This window comes from Schistocerca cancellata, chromosome 2 (assembly GCF_023864275.1).
Source record: "Schistocerca cancellata isolate TAMUIC-IGC-003103 chromosome 2, iqSchCanc2.1, whole genome shotgun sequence".
In the NCBI taxonomy this organism is placed as follows: domain Eukaryota; kingdom Metazoa; phylum Arthropoda; class Insecta; order Orthoptera; family Acrididae; genus Schistocerca; species Schistocerca cancellata.
The window spans coordinates 1,111,652,420-1,111,669,622 of NC_064627.1; the positions used below are offsets into that span (position 1 = coordinate 1,111,652,420).

The 17,203-nt window shown below is 43.6% G+C and overlaps 2 protein-coding genes across 2 annotated transcripts in view; one reads left to right on the top strand and one right to left on the bottom strand.

Annotated features, from left to right (window-relative positions):
- Nucleotides 1-15,412, bottom strand: part of LOC126161260 (major royal jelly protein 1-like) — a 297,792-nt gene extending 282,380 nt beyond the window's left edge. The window contains exon 1 of the mRNA XM_049916999.1: nt 15,395-15,412. The gene's annotated coding sequence lies outside the window, so the exon portion shown is untranslated. The remainder of the gene's footprint in view (nt 1-15,394) is intronic.
- LOC126149979 (major royal jelly protein 1-like) lies at nt 1,638-15,766 on the top strand. The gene is made up of 2 exons (XM_049915844.1): nt 1,638-1,742; nt 14,639-15,766. The coding sequence occupies exon 2, from the start codon at nt 14,639-14,641 to the stop codon at nt 15,764-15,766; it is 1,128 nt and encodes a 375-aa protein (XP_049771801.1). The 5' UTR covers nt 1,638-1,742.
- Nucleotides 15,767-17,203: the final 1,437 nt, after the last annotated feature.

The window sequence follows — 17,203 nt, forward strand, 5'->3', positions numbered from 1 at the left end:
GAACATAACTATTTGTGCTTTTATGCTTGGTGAGTGAATTGTGTTACTCAAATATTGATTCTTCTTGGGAGCATAGCTTTTATCATCGAGAACAGATAAATATATTTTCGGTTTCAGAAGATTATTCTACTTTACAAGCTACATTTGTGTAATCTGAAAGAAGTTACTGTGTAGTTTCCAAATCAAATATGGCGACGGGCAAGTTTACGCAGTTTCGTTGTGGAAGATTTTCACAGTATTCTGCATTGCCATCGTTGCTAACGCCCCAGTAATGGAAATTTTAAGATAACAGCAGATGGAAACTGCAATCAAAAAAAAATTAAGGCACAGGAAAATTTCTAAAAGAAGCTATTTGGACCTAATGAAACTCAAGCAGAAAGAAGTGATTCTATGAGAGCAAGGACTGACGCTGGCGAGATACTATAAAAGCAAGAAGAAGGAAAAATATGGATAGGCCTACTTCTGACGTAATGATTAGTGTACCTCCCAAAGGCAGGTTTTCATGTCGTAATTCTCTATGTTCTTATGTCTACTGCTATGCTTTTCAGGTCCGCGTGGTTTCCGCTTCTCTTTCTACCTGTCATCCTGTATCTACCTCTTCCTCTCAGTCTTCTCTCACAAAGTATCTCTTTGAAACCGTAAGTAAACAAGCGCTCCCATCCAGTTCTGCTAGCTTTCTTTTATCACGTTCCGGGTTCTATTGAAGATGATGTAAATTGCGTTTGTATTTATTGCTTGAAACGATACAAACAATCAAAAGTAAATCAGGCATGGAGTCCACTGACGTAGACTTAAAAGATGGGCTCACTACGATTGTGCCACAGGACACGCATTATGTTTTGAGTGCATAAATTGCAACTTGGATAGTTATGATGAACAGTTAATTAAGTTAGTTAAGATTCAAATTTCTATGAAAGCCAAGTTAAGCTAACAGATGGAAATACGCCAAAAAATTTGTATACTGTCAGTAAATCCGTTGTTTTTTACCATCTTAATTAGTGTAAGAAAGTATATTTTTTACTGCAAACAAAACATATTTTGAAGCGTTTATTAGTGTGTTTTGTTTATTAATTATTGTGTTCTAAGATATGCGTACATGTGACCACATAGGTACGTAAACCTGCCCCATATACGGGGAACGTTCATGCACTCCAGCCTATATAAAATTACTTTGCACTCTGAACGTAATGTTGAGTCAGAGGTGTAAATAATCAATTATACTTGAATAATCATGTCATAAGACCAAATAATTTTAGACACGATAAATCTAACCAAAAAATTTAGAAAATTCCGAAAAGAAATCCATGTAAATGTGCTCCGGTCTTCCACATAGTTTAAAAAATAAATAAAAATGTGATCGATACGGAAAATAACATAGAAAAACACGATTGCTTTTGGGGAGATCTAATTCTTTGACGGTTAAATGACAGTTACAATCGACAGTTAATTTCGGTGTTTACAGGCTCTAACTTCGGAGACGCGATTCCAGGTGTGGTTCTGCTTAGGCTCGGGGCGTGGCGGAGTGCGCTTCGCGGATGCCTGGGGCTGGCGTACATCGGGGGCGCGCGGCCAGCGCGTTGGCCAAGCGCCGCCGGCTTCTGTCAACAATGCCGCTTGTTGTGCAGCGGTGGCAAAACTCGGCCGCGGGGGCGGCGTATAAAGGGAGCGCCTGCCCGACCGCCGGTACTCTTCGGCCTCCAGCGGTCCGTCCACAAACGTCCATCACCGCAAGGGGTACCGAGGTACGTACAGACACCACAGGCACTGCCTGGAGCGCATTTCCTCTCTGACGCAACTCTGTGACAAAATGGGAACGGTAACAAGTCTGATCACATTCATGTTTCGTATACCGTTTCAATCGCCCACTGAAGTTCCACTGTTGCTGTGGTCCTCAATATGAAGACTGATTTTTTATTTAGTTATGAGTTTGGCCAACTATGGACCGCATACAACTTAAGACATATGGTGTTTATTTTTCTTCCTTCTTCCCAGTACTTCTTCAATTTCTCGCCAACTGCTCGTCTCTGCTCATCTGTCCACACTCTCTTGGGTCGAGGTTTTGGCGCATCTTCTTCATAGTTTGCGTTTTCTATCAGTAGCCTGAAGTGATTCCTGTCAAGTATTATTTCTTCTGTACCACCTATTTTGTTGGCGTCTTTCATTAGTGCTTCTATCCATCCTACTGTTTTTTTCAGCTTACTAACGTAATTAAAAATTTTCTTTCTAATCCGTGTTTCTTCCATTCTTTTTAAATGAAGACTGATTTTATGTATATCTCCACGCTAGTCTATCCTGTACGTTCATCTCTGCGTAATAATTGCAACCTAGAGTTACTTAATCCTACTTACTGCGTTCGAGCCCTAGTCTCCTACATATAATTTTAAACCTCCCCTCACCCACCTCACTCATCAGATCAAAAAATTAACCATCTATTCAGGCTTCAGGATTGTCTAGTCAACGGATCCCTACTTCTAGTGATGCTGTGGCATAAATTTCTTTTCTCCCCGATTCTACTGAGTATTTCTTAATTAGTTATCCGATTTACCCATCTAATCTTCAGTACTCTCCTACCGTACCACATATCAAAATCTTCTGTTCTCTTTTCGTCTGAACTGTTTATGGTGCACGTGTACCTACACTCCCAATACTTAAATTTATATTGGATGTAAACAGATGCTTTTGTTAATATTTTCAATCTTTATTTTTATATCGCATCTACTTCCCCCATCATCAGCTATTGTGCTATCAGAATGGCAAAACTGAACAACTACTTTTAGCGTCTCATCTCAAGTGCTTCGAATTACTTAATTCAGCTATGTTCCATTACTCGTGTTTCACTTTCGTTTATATTCATCTCATGACCTCCTTCCATGACGCCGTTCATTAGTAGCATATTTCCTACTTCTGAACATGATTTAGGAACAAACCTCTTGGATTAAATTAGATATTCTTTGACATACCTATTCGCCAGGAAAAACAAATTTTATTATTATATGCCCCGAATTTCTAATTTTACTTGATTACGTTCGTCATATTATGCCATAACGTAGTGTGATGTGCAGTATCTATTGTTTGCTCCACGCAGTTCCCTCGACGAACGATGCGCGGAAATAAGGTTTGATTTGATTGGTTCTGAGCACTATGCGACTTAACTTCTGAGGTCATCAGTCGCCTAGAACTTAGAACTAATTAAACCTAACTAACCTAAGGACATCACGCACATCCATGCCCGAGGCAGGATTCGAACCTGCGACCGTAGCGGTCACGCGGTTCCAGACTGAAGCGCCTTTAACCGCACGGCCACACCGGCCGGCGCGGAAATAAGGATTCGTAGGCTTCTGTTGTACGGCGATAGATATACTACAGCTTTCGTAGAATTTCGCTGTTTAGCATCTCATGCAAAAACTAAACACTGTTGTCTTCGCCATCTGTATGACTTTCACCACCACTAACATTTAATTCATATTTACTTTGATTCTTTCCTCTGTGTTCTGTTATAAAACATCATATTCTTTAATATCTTTGTGCATTTCCAGAAGACGTCGTCTGTCTAGGAAAATTTGTGCAGGGTGACATCGAAGAGGCTAGCACCACTTTTACCATTTTCTGCACTCTCTCGTACAATTTGTACCTAATTAAGCGATCCCAGTCAGAAGGAGTGTCACGTCACTTACTAAACGTGAGACAGAGACAGATTTACGCTTGAATAATAATAGTATCGAAGGGCGTACGTTGTTGTGCTGGTGTCATTTTTAATAGGCTCACAACATAAATTAAAAATATGAATGGTGAAATTAAAAGGAGTATACTGAGGAACATTTGTATAAGATCGCAGACCAGAGATACTGCTTCTGGGCTGAGATCATTATAGTGTTGGAGTAAGAGAGCTCAGTTGTAGGTAGGTGTCTGTGAGGGAAAGATGATGGAGCAGGCAGTTATCGTGGTGTGCTGGTCAAGGCACCAAGTGTTAGATTAATGTAGGTATGCCAATATTGTTGAACTTGGAAGCAGAAGTCTTCATGTAAGCAAGGTGAAGATCTTTTTGTTTTACCAGTGCGTTACTGTAGAGGAGTTGGCTGATAATTTGGAGTTGTTGAGTAACCCCAGAATGTACATAAACTGTTTTGATAAAATGCTAGTTAGATATTTCATTTTTGTAATGCTTGTAAGATTTATTAACAGAGCCATATGTAATATGATGATTTGCATTTATATCATAAGTTCTTCAAATGGTTCGAATGGCTCTGAGCACTATGGGACTTAACAGCTGAGGTCATCAGTCCCCTAGAACTTAGAACTACTTAAACCTAACTAACCTAAGGACATCAAACACATCCATGCCCGAGGCAGGATTCGAACCTGCGACCGTAGCGGTTGCGCGGTTCCAGACTGAAGCGCCTAGAACCGCTCGGCCACACCGGCCGACAATGAGGTTACATAATATTTGCTGTTTAAATCTCAAAATCTGTATTTCCAAATCTAAATTGAAAGGCTTCCTCGCGACTCTCTCTCTCTTTTTTTTTTAAGCCGTCTACTTTAACGCATTGTGTAAAGCGAGTTTTAGGAGCAAATTGTCGAAGGACCAGTGTTCCAAGTAGATTCCAAGGACGTAAGATTTCCTCCTACCGATTTATGTGGGGAAACTCAGCTACAGTTTCTCTTTGTGTATTTTCGCAAGCCATGTGGTACCGTCTGAGCTAAAGATGTTTCCACACGGAAAGAATCACTGCATGTATAGTACACAGTATGCAAGTTTTTCAAAAAAAGTGCAGGTGAGGCCTGAAGAACTGACATTCCACATTGTATATAGCGTCTTAACCGTGAATGAACATACATTAAGAGGTCATACTGTGAACTTTTCCGAAGAAGAAATATCTCATCAGTGGTTTCCGATAATTATACAGTTATCTGCAAGCGTCAGAGGTAGGAATGGTGTATGTGATAGCAGTTACTATTTGTATTGCTTTGTTAATTTTCTTTTGCAGCTCACATTCCAAAAACTGAATTGTATCGCATACGATACGGATAAATATAGACACCAACACTTATCTACTAAACTAAACTAAACTAAACTCTGTCCGAACAGGCCTTGGAAGGCCCAACGGTACCGACCGGCCGCCGTGTCATCCTCTCAGCCCAGGGGCGTCACTGGATGCGAATACGGAGTGGCATGTGGTCAGCACACCGCTCTCCTGTCCCTGTAACAGTTTACGAGACCGGAGCCGCTACTCCTCAGTCAAGTAGCTCCCCGGTTTGCCTCACAAGGGCTGAGTGCGCCGCGCCTGCCAACAGCGCTCGGCAGACCAGACGGTCACCCATCCAAGTGCTAGCCCAGCCAGATAGCGCTTAACTTCGGTGATCTGACGGGAACCGATGTTACGACTGCGGCAAGGCCGTTGACATCTACCTACACGAGGCAGAATACATATAGAAACTGACACGGGATTTTTTTTTAAAGTGAGTAGTAAGGAGACTGACAATAAAATACAAGTAATAATCGAATTTACTATCACTACTACTGCTCACATCCCTGACAATTTCAAAAAGCTCTGCCTTGGAAAACGTAGAATACATGTTCAAGTCTGAATTCCCTTTCAGGGAGATCCAGATCGTAACCTCTTAATGCACGTCCATTGCTTACTGAAAAAAAGTAAAAAGTAAACGTGAACTTAGTCCACAGGCCCTGGTGGGCCCTTCGGTGCGAACCGATGGCCATGTTATCTCCCGCGAATTACGTGATTGGGTGCGGTAAGAAGGGGCGGAAAGTCTTCACACCGCACTCCCAGCTGTTGTCAGTTTTCGTGGCCTGCAGCCGCTACTGCTAGGTCAAGTGGCTCCTCAGTTGGCTTCACGACTCTTAGTGCAGCCCGTTGCTGTCCTCCAGCCAAGGAAAATGCACTGGCAGTACCGGGAATCGACTCAGGGTCTTTCACATGGCAGTCGGCCGCCCTGGCCACTCAGCTTCGCGGGTGGACTGAAACGTAGTGGAGACTACAGCAAATCCCTTCTTTGTAACTGGCGTTCTTTGAACTATGTACGTAGTGACCTTCGACCATAGATACTAGTAGACTGGCCTTGCTGTGCAGAAGCTGTAGGGCTGGTGTGGCTCCAACATAAACCACGTGACTGTTGGCAAAACGTGGCGGGATTTCAAATCAGCGGTCTGCCATCCTATGTTTGTATCATATTTTCCCCACATTTCTCAATTGAGTACCAAACGCTTCCAACAAAAATTGCTTTTTTATTTGCGAAAAATTATGTCAGAACTACATTTGACCTGGATTTGTTCGCAGTACCATTTATAAAATCTAACAAATACATCGAACGCCCCTCTGGTGGGCAGCGGGACGAAATTACTATAAGCTATCAATTAAAGTAAAATGTCGTTAAAATTCTTTTAAACAGAAGAGTGGGCTCGCGTCAAAACTTTAAATATTGGATTCGCCGCGTTTTGAGCTCTAGTCACTTATAAGAGAAAATGGGATATGGGAATTACGTCAACTATAGATGCCAAAATTGTCCACTTTAGGAGCAGGTCCATTTTAGAGTATCAATTTTAGGTGCACTTCAAAGGTTCAGTTCCTACTATTTTTACAAAAGTTTAAACTATCAGTTTAAAAAAATGACATTTTAGATGAAAGGTGAGACTTTGAAGTTTCAGAAAATAATTTTGGAACCTACATTTATTTAATAGTATTAGAAGGTAGAAAAAAATTCTCTTCATGTGTCGACTATAGGTGCTCTTACCTAATTATAATTTCACTTGTATATACAAAAAGTCGCGTATGTGCAGACGGCTTAAAGTTTTTCCGTTTCAGGGCCTGCATCCAAAGCTGCCTTCGGTTTTCATCCTTAGGGAACCTATGAGTAGGAACGAGAAACAGTTATACTTACTTCTGTAACCGAATTATCACAGATACGTTCCAAAATGTAATATGAGTCTGACTTTACAGGCATCGCTTTCAACACTTTAATTTACGTGATACTGTATTTAAAGTGTAAAAAACATATAAAAGTCACTTCAGCAGATTTCAATAAACGCATCTGCACTATCATAGAAACACACGTGAAATGTAATGCCATTTCCCCCGACAAAACGCTGAGTACAGCCAGAAGCGCAACACGAAACAACTATATTTTGCCAACATTCACGTGACTTTACCCCAGAGATGTTGGAGCCACGAAAATGACGACAGGGCAAGTCTATTATATTTATGGTCGAAGGTAGTGACTCGCTTCATGCTCTAGTATCGTTGGCGTAGATGGCTCCATAAAACGGAAAAAAAACATGACGAATACGAAATCTCTGCTCTGTCGAGTTGTTTCTCACCTCGTATGCCGGAGGGAATTAGTGCTACCTTCTTAGAATCTTTCGCCATAGCCAGATCTTGTCATTTTAAACGTATCCTTTGATATTATGTATGATACACTTCCGTACAGAGTCTTTTTATGGAGATCGTTGGGCCTGTCTGCAACATTTTCAAATCATCGAAAATCTAAGGATCATCTTCTTCTCTTCCTTCTGTTATTTGTCCTTATAAGCGTTCCAGATGTGGGAGTGTTACTAGCGAAAGACACACGATACGTCACCGAAGCTGATTAGCTCGTAGAGGTAGTATGCATGAAAGTGTAGCGGAGAAACCCGACAAATTCTTCTGGCAGACGCAGCAAGAGAGGCGTGATACGTCACGGATGGATTTAGAATTGAAGTTCGGAGAGTGCACTTTCCAAGAATAGTCGGGGAACTGACTGCTTCCTCTCACATTCGTCTCTTGAAATTACCACGCTGAGAAAAATCAGAGAAATCACAGCTCATTCGGAATCTTATCGACGATTCTTCTCATGCTCCAGCAGCGAATCGTGAGGTGGCCTCGGGGAGAGTAAATGTGTTTGTGGAGAAGCGGTGAAAGTTCCATAGTGGAGGACCTATGCTTTTTTCAAATCTATTTATAACATAGGTACACAACATCCATCAAAATACTCGTCGGAGACTTGTCCATTATCTAATATAAGTTTTCAGAAATTACCTGGACTGTTTTAATTTTTATAACGAAAATGCGTAAAACATTTTAAAATTCTTTAAATATGGCGCTAACGCCAAGCTGCACTACGTATCAGTTATTATTATTGAAAACTTGTTACAGAATTTTAAATTCTATTTGCAACCGGTTGGCTGGAAATTTGCGACACTGTCATTAATTACGGTTGCTGATCACAGCCATGTTCAAAACATTATTACCACAGTCTTTATTTTTATTCACAAGTAATTTGTAAATCCACAAACTCTCTTTTGTTTTCGTCCTGATACAGGTGTATGTAGTCTTTCGTTTCGGAAGAAAAATTAATGCATGTTGTCATGAATGTGGAACTTGTCTTAGACACCGCAGTGCAACACTAGGTATGGTTTTGTTGGAAACAGTATACCTGCATTTACGAGGTTAGAACACCTCATCCAAGTGCACTATGCAAATATACACTGCTCAGTAAAGATTCCGCACCACGTAGCAACTTGACGGTTTCTTGAGTAGTAAGACATTGTTTCCGTTTCCCAAGTAGAAATGAGGTTATGTGTAGTCGGCTTACGTAAGGGAAGAGAGTGTCGCATTTCGCGAGGGGATTATGCATGCACACGACAGTGAGAATGTGCCGAGACGGATGGAAGAAAGTTGAGCATGTGTGCTCTTTACTGCTTCCTGGCGGCCGTCCCAAAAAGTTCTAGCTTTCCTTTCGCGCTCGCATCCTGCCTTTCACACGAAAAAAGAAAAAGAAAAGTGATGTGCCACTCACCGACTGAGCATTCCGACGAACTCCACTGGTCGTGTCTTTGGTTATATAAGATTTGGCGCAAGACGGTACCGCAGACAAATTAAGTTGCAAGAAAATGTCCTCCTATTTCTAAAGGAGATGCTACTTACAGCTCCCTGAACGCCAGTTACCAGATGAACCAGTGAAGTTTGTCTAAATATTACGATTTATGCAATCCTCAGGCGGCTTCGCTTGAAATCAGTTACAGAATTTGTATTGGCAGCTCAGCACTAGGCTGAACTGGGATCGTGATCCACCGAACCATCGGAAACGGTACGTCGCGAGCGCATAGGGGAGTCTGGTTGTACATAGATGGCAGTGTGCCGAGGAACACAGGACGTTGTTTGGTCGGTATTCAGTCTAGTGACTGACTTTAGAATCACATGAACGAATGACAGTCTGCCATAAGCAGCTTCCGCAATTTTCTTAGTTAGATATGACGCGTTTTGTGCAGCGTTCTGCACGTGTAATTGCTGTACATTATTTTAAAGTTGTTTGGAATATATTGCTAAGTCTTCTGGTATCGTGTTTTATGGTGAAAAATGGTATATATCTTTTTAGAACTGTTAATGTAGCCTGTGGAGAGTTAAGCCATTCTTAGTTGGTCGTACACTCTCTTGTACTTTCATACAGAAGAAGGAACATGTGATACTTGCAAATGAACTGAGTTTATTTAGTGTCTTACTAATGTTATTTGTCTTGAAGATAGACGTTTCTGTTGGTTTACAATAGCTTCTACTTCAAAATGTATTTAACTTGTATCTGATTTCTGGTAACACTTCTGCTTACTTTAATTGTCCTTACTGATTATTGGTGAGTAGTAGAGTAATAACGTAACATATAGACGATTGTATGCAATTCTGATTTTCTTGAATGCAATCCTTTTAAATTTAAATAGAATATTTGTTGTTACCCACATCATCATTTTGTACCTTGGCAGTTGTTTTCGCATTTAGAAAAACTTCAATTTTCCAAAGCAGTTTTTGCAGTATCAGAAAGAAAAGTTACAGCACATATGAAGTTTATGTCATTATTTAAAAATGGACTAAGGAAGTGTATTAAACTGCTATTACAAGGCTGGACAGAGGTTAAAGTTTGAAAAATGTACTGCCCTACTTCAGCTAGTCAAAAGTTGGCTTTATCCACACTCCATAATTTTTTGTTTACTATAATGTGTCTAATTCACCTTCTGGAAACAGACGTCGTGCCCAAGTTCTGGAGCAAGTTCTTGGTGAGAACTAAGATGACAGTAACTGTGTGTTTAATGGAAGAAAAGTCCTACCTTTTGCCGAGACATGTGTAAAGTGCAAGTAGACCAGACTAACATGGTCTACGAGATCTTTAGCGGTATTCACAAATGTGTACGAAAAATCTATTTAATTATCCGGAAAATTGAGCGGTTAATGTGTGGTGCCACCGCCAGACACCGCACTTGCTAGGTGGTAGCCTTTAAATCGGCCGCGGTCCGTTAGTATACGTCGGATCCGCGTGTCGCCACTATCAGTGATTGCAGACCGAGCGCCGCCACACGGCAGGTCTAGAGAGACTTCCTAGCACTCGCCCCAGTTGTACAACCGACTTTGCTAGCGATGGTTCACTGACAAAATACGCTCTCATTTGCCGAGACGATAGTTAGCATAGCCTTCAGCTACGTCATTTGCTACGACCTAGCAAGGTGCCACTACCAGTTACTATTGATACTGTAAAACATGTACCGTCAAGAGCGACGCTCATCATTAATGGATTAAAGTTAAGTATTCCACCAGCTACGTCCGTTTTTCTAAATTCTAATTTCCTTGTCCTGTTCCAGACCTCACGCCAGCCTGCGTGAGCTAAAACGCGTGCCTTTCGGCTTCCTCTCATACCCGGTGTTGGCTCTCCTGCCAACCCACAACATAATGCACTCAGGGAGGCTTTCTGTTTCGACTGGCTGAAAACACGAAGCTTTATAAATCAATGTAGGTTTTGTGAAGGAGCAATTTGCTATCCAGTTACTTTTACACATCGCAGATTCTACGTATGTACAAGAGGCACTGAAAATAAAAAGTGGAAAGCCACGTTTTGGCTTCTATCTTGATTAGAGCTGGAAATTGAATTGGGATGAACGTTTAATCAATCATCCGCGTTTCCCAATTGTACTGTGTAAGTGCGGCAATGATGATGAAATATATCTCGGTATCCACCTGTCTTTTCGGTGGTACTCCCCATTACAGAGAGCGATGACCGACGGTTTCAGTGCCTCGACTGCTGCCCTGGAGACACGACCCGATGCAGAGCAGCTCTTCAGCGCTTCTCAGAATAAGCTGGCCTGCAGATCCTCGCTAACCTCGGACCACAACCTAACCGTGATGTCCTGTACAACTGGCCTTCCGTGACGGACTTGGGCAGATTCATGCCATTCAGTCTCGATACATGACCAAGAATTGAAATGCCCGTATTTGTCAGGAAATCGGGAAGACGACATTTCAGTTTTGCAAGAAACGTGCAAGTTGTCTCTCAGTAAAGATACGCCAGTGACATTGCATCAGCAAAATATGTTTAAGATATTGATGCAATCTCGGACGCCTGACTTGGCCAGAATAGGTCTATCATTTGTGTTCCTTTTCACCGGAATCATCGGGGTGGGCGTGATTTTCTGGAGACGTACATGAAAAGTAATAATGTGAATCAGCTATCAAATCGCCCGCCTCGTAGTAAATATCGTTTGGGGCAAACTTATCTACTTGGTCTAAATCGGGGGTGAGCATCAGTTTTGTCAGTATGCACTGTCCGTCAGCAAACACCCAAGAAGTGGTGCTTCTCCTTATGAATAACACTTTAGGGCATCAAAATAACTTTATTTGTCCATTTTAATTTTGTTGTAATCTGTCGTAAGAGTAGCTTGATATTTTACTGCTTCTTTAGGCCGTGCCGATCCCTTCACCTCCGCATGCGCTTTGCAACTCACGCCCTCAGTAACCTGTACATCCTTTTCTCCTCTGCAGTTTTAGCCGTCCATGAAGACTTACATCGGACACCTAGGAGCAGAAACCCCTCAAGTGCACCTATACTGGAAAATTTTTCGCTCCTCTTTCCACTCATATTCTTTCTACGATCTCTTGAGATCGCTCTCTTCTTGTCCACTTCCCTGTAACACCATTCTGTAACGCTACTTTGCAAGCAGTTCAACAGCTGCCACAACTGCATACAAATCTGTGAACCTAATGTGCTTCTTCCCGACTTCGGTCATAATATCAAACATTAGACAAGTCTTCTTTCGAAGAAAGCTGTCTTCTTCTACGTCCGTTTGCCTCTGACTATTTCTCTGCCCAGTTTGAGTACTATTAGAAGTATTTTAGGTCTTCAGTCGGCCTTTGCAAATGATGTTCGTTAGAAAGTCAGTACTATGAATTTTACTTTATTCGTTTAACGTATTCATAATCTAAAGGTCAAGAGAACTGCATGTCGACCGCCGGTGCGGCCGAGCGGTTATAGGCGTTTCAGTCTGGAACCGCGCTACCGCTACAGTCGCAGGTTCGAATCCTGCCTCGGGCATCGGTGTGTGTGATGTCCTTAGGTTAGTTAGTTTAAGTAGTTCTAAGTTGTACGCGACTGATGACCTCAGATGTTAAGTCCCATAGTGCTCAGAGCCATTTGAACCATTTTTTTTCAAGAACTGTCTGTCCTACTCGACACATTTATCTACATTATAATGGAACCGGTTAAAGTCTGAAGCTACGTAGGAAATTTCCCACGACTCAGTATGTAGCGTATTGTCGTAAAAGTGACTGACGGAGAAAGCGCATCAGATTTTGTAAGTTTCTTGTCAGTATTTTTTACTTGCGGCCTGAACGGCTGCTTGCTCTGGGAACAGTCAGTTTGAGGCGATAATATGCGTTTAGGCTAAGACACATTTGTTCTCTTTTTTGTAACAGATCGTGTATATTATATTGCATACAAGTTAACTTACGTAGCCTTACGTCTGTAGTCGTATTTTAAGTGAATAATGTCTTAGTCGCAAACAGCATAGTAAAAGCGTTTCCGTGTATTTCTAAGCATCACCAGAGTTCACTGCAGGATATACATTTTCCCCTAAAACTCGTAATACGGTGAAAAAGTGTTGTAATGCTTTATACGAAATAACTTTGCGATATTCACAATTTCGACTCCTTATGTAGCTTATTTAACCAGTTCCCTAAATGTGCCGTTGCTTTTACAGTGAACATTCAAAAAGAATATGAATGAGGCGAAAGGCTCTTTCTCGAAATAATGACTAACTCTTCTTGAAAAAATATCTCAGCCAAGAGATAATACCATAATTTCATACATCTGTGGTCATTCCTTAGTTATTATATATCTGGGGACCGTCAGCTACTAAATAAAAGCCTTTTACACGCTGAAAGACATATCGCTGCAGCTGTTGTAAATCCTTTATTAGAGGTACGACCGGTTCGTAATTTAAATCACGTCATCGGGTGTAAGTATTATAGTGGTCAATCCATTTTACAGTCCGATTCCAATTATTTCTTTAAAATTTGAGAAATTTCGCGAAAAGCCATAATTATGGATTAAAATGAGGCAATGAAACTGGAACCTGAGCCGAAGCCGTCTGGGACGTAAAGGTGCGACTGCTGTACACGAAACCGGGCGTCTAAGGCAGTCGCAGCATTCTGTCCCAGCGCTTTGGCTGATGATCGCCGCGTTTTAATCTATATCTTTTTTGAGAAATTTCCCAAACTTTAGAGGAAGGTTTGGGATCGGACTGTTAATGTGTCTTGAGCACTATAACATTTGCACCTAATGATAAAATTTAAATTAAGTTTCAAATGGTTGAAATGGCTCTAAGCACTATGGGACTTAACATCTGAGGTCATCAGTCCCCAGACTTGGAACTACTTAAACCTAAGTAGCCTAACGACATCACACACATCCATGCCCGAGGCAGGATTCGATGATGATGATGATGATGATGTTTGGTTTGTGGGGGCGCTCAACTGCACGGTTATCAGCACCGGCACAAATTTCGAACCTTTGCTCAGCCGAAACTCGCCACATTCATGAATGATGATGAACTGATGAGGACAACACAAACAACCAGTCGTCTCGAGGCAGGTGAAAAATCCCTGACCCCGCCGGGAATCGAACCCGGGACCCCGTGCTCGGGAAGTGAGAACGCGACCGCGAGACCACGAGCTGCGGACGCAGTATTCGAACCTGCGACGGTAGTAGTAACGCAGTTCGAGACTGAAGCGCCTAGAGCCACTCGGCCACAGTGGCCGGCGTTAAATGAAGAGAACGGGTGTGCATTTAATAAAGGATTTATTAACAGCAGCAGCGGTTTTTATACAACGTGCAAAAGTTTGGCTGTATATGGACAACCAGGTGACGGGCAATATTATACCTATAACTTCTCTATTCAGTTCTCTTCCTTCCTTCTTTCTAAATATTTGATTTCGTTTTGTTTATTAATATCTTACTTGATTTTGTATTAGTTATACGTTTTTCTAACGCTGCACAAAAAAAAAAATATCAAATGGATCTAAACAGAGCCCGCCTCCACGTGGCGGGACACGGGCAACGGTGTGAGTGGGGACGGGAGCCGGTGTGGTGTTACTTTCAGTCACTGCGGACCCCGGAACCAGTCACAGCGGCTAAGTGGCAATATACGACCCACCATAAGAAATTAGACGGTGGGTCATAGAATATAAGCAGCTAGTGAAAAAAAGTGTATATGGACAGTAAACTGTTATGTTCAGAAATCTTTTAATTTTTGCCTTGTGAGAGGGACTCTCTCTTGTACGTAGCCGCTGTTCGCCATAACTGGTCGTACACTTGTGGACTGGCTGCTGTGCAGATGACGTCCCTATCGTGGCTGCTGCTGGCTGCCGCCGGCCTGTCGCTGGTGGCGGCGTCGTGCGACAAGTCGCTGCTGCCCGAGCTGACGTTCACGCTGAACGGAGCCAACCTGGCCTGGCCGTGCACGTCCACGCGCAACATCTACGCCTCGTCGGGCCGCTACGTGTCGCGCAACATCATCGCGACGCGCGTGCAGATCTTCAAGGACGAGGCCATCGTGGCGACGCCGCGCTACAAGCCGGGCGTGCCCTTCACGCTGGGCAAGCTGTCGCTCAAGAGCAAGGATCACCAGGCGGTGCTGAGCCCCTTCCCCTGCTGGAGCCTCCAGGAGGAGGGCAACTGCCAGGCCCTGCAGTCGGTCGTCGACCTGTTCCTCGACCCGCAGGACATCCTCTGGGTGCTCGACGTCGGCATCGTCAACACCCTGGACCAGCCCATCCGCCGCTGCCCGCCCAAGATCGTCGCCATCAACGTGAAGACCGGCAAGGTGGTGAAGGTGATCGACCTGTCCGGGCTGGTGTGCTCGGCCAGCCGGCTGCAGTACCTGGTGGTCGACTACGCCGAGGACGGGCGCGTCTTCATCTACGTGAGCGACGCGGCGACGCGCGCCATCATCGTGTTCGACGTGACGGCCGGCCGCGGCTTCCGCGTGGTGCTGCCCAAGGCGGTCACCGACGGCTGCCTGCGCCGCGACGTCCTCTACCTGGCGCTCGTCCGCAAGCCGTGCGGCACCACCGTGCTCTACTTCACCTACCTGTCCTCGGGCCGGCTCTTCTCCATCAAGACGGCGCACCTGAGGCGCGGAAACGCGCGCGGCACCGTCGTCGACGTCGGCCCCAAACCCACCAACCTCGTCATCCTGGGTACGGACGGCGGCACCGCCCTCTTCTTCCGCTACAAGGGCGACAGCGAGATCTACCTGTGGAACACGGAGACCTGCTTCAAGGAAGAGAACTTCATGCTGGTGCAGCAGGCCGGCGAGTGCCGGCTGGCCACGCAGGTGGTGCCAGGGTACAAGCGACTCATGTGGGTGCTGGAGAGCAACTTCCAGGACTACATCCAGAACACCGTGGGCTGCGCCGGCGCCTCCGTCTCCCTGCACCCGCTCGTCAAGGGCTGCGAATAAACGGCCCACCCCACCGCCTCACCACCTGAGCCGAGCAGACGCAGACGAAGACACCTCCAGTACTGCGCTGGTGCCATCCCGTGGCGACTATCTCGATACCCCTCAAAGACGGACCGCAGCCGACGGGTGAAACCTGTACGCAGGAGTAGGTGTTCATCTTTAGAGTACCTCTTCCTCGACACCCCAATATTTCGCTCACACATGTATTCAACTGAGAATGCAAGTGCCTAACTATTCTTCAATAAACCTACAGCGAACTTAGTATGAAATATGTCCTTACCAGTTTCTCAGATATATCATAGTGATACAACATTTTTAATGCGGCACTACACCTGTATGTGCAACATTCTACTTATTTATCTTTTTTATTTAAAAAAGGCAACCACGGTTGTGTATACCTCCTCCAGCTAGTACTAAACTAGCGGCTGAGTGCAATTGACCTATTCATCCAACGTACGAATACTCAATAAACCAACAATTCAGTGGACACTTGATTATTCTCTGTGAATTCATATGTGAACTTGTAAACGAGACAGATAAAAATGGAGGCATATGTCTGCAAGTAAGCTATTCTAAAGAAAATAAAAATATTTGACCTCATAACAATCTGTACCATTCTTTACACACATCCTTGAGCTTACCATATCACGCAGTAACAATGTGTAAGCCACTCGATTTATAATTTTATTGATATAGAACACAGCGGATATTTGGGATGCCGCAGCAGTATACTGGGTGGAGAGGAACAGCCTAATAATGAAGTCAGATTTGCAGTACGGAACGTCGAATGGAGAAAAATTTTCCAGATAAGTTGCACAATTTTCGAGCTACGGTCATGCTATGACAGCCAACCAGCGATGAGCGTGCTGAAGTGTGTGCATTTAAAGTAATTTTGAGACGTCGGGCCAATAACATTTTTACAGCATAAAAGCTCTAAAATTGGTGTGTTTCTACTGTTAACCATTTATAATCAGAATGATTATAGAAGAATCTCTAAAACCGATGATATAAATAAAAATACTAATGCTGTGTGGTCACTTTCCTTACAACTGTGTCTTCTTAGGATGTGTTTCCACATCATCCGTCCAGCTGATAAAATAAAACTAAAATGAAATGGCCTATGCCGCCCTGAGTATTGACAGCTCACCTCAACAGGTAGCTGAGCGGTCAGCGCGACAGAATGTCGATCCTAAGGGCTCGGGTTCGATTCCCGGCTGGGTCGGAGATTTTCTCCGCTCAGGGACTGGGTGTTGTGTTGTCCTTATCTTCATCATTTCATCCACATCGACACGCCAGTCGCCGAAGTGGCGTCAACTCGAAAGACTTGCACCCGGCGAACGGTCTATCCGACGGAAGGCCCTCGTCACACGACATTTACATTTGCCTCAACAGCAATTCGTGTGCACTAACCGTGTATTTCCACGAAGGACGCATCCG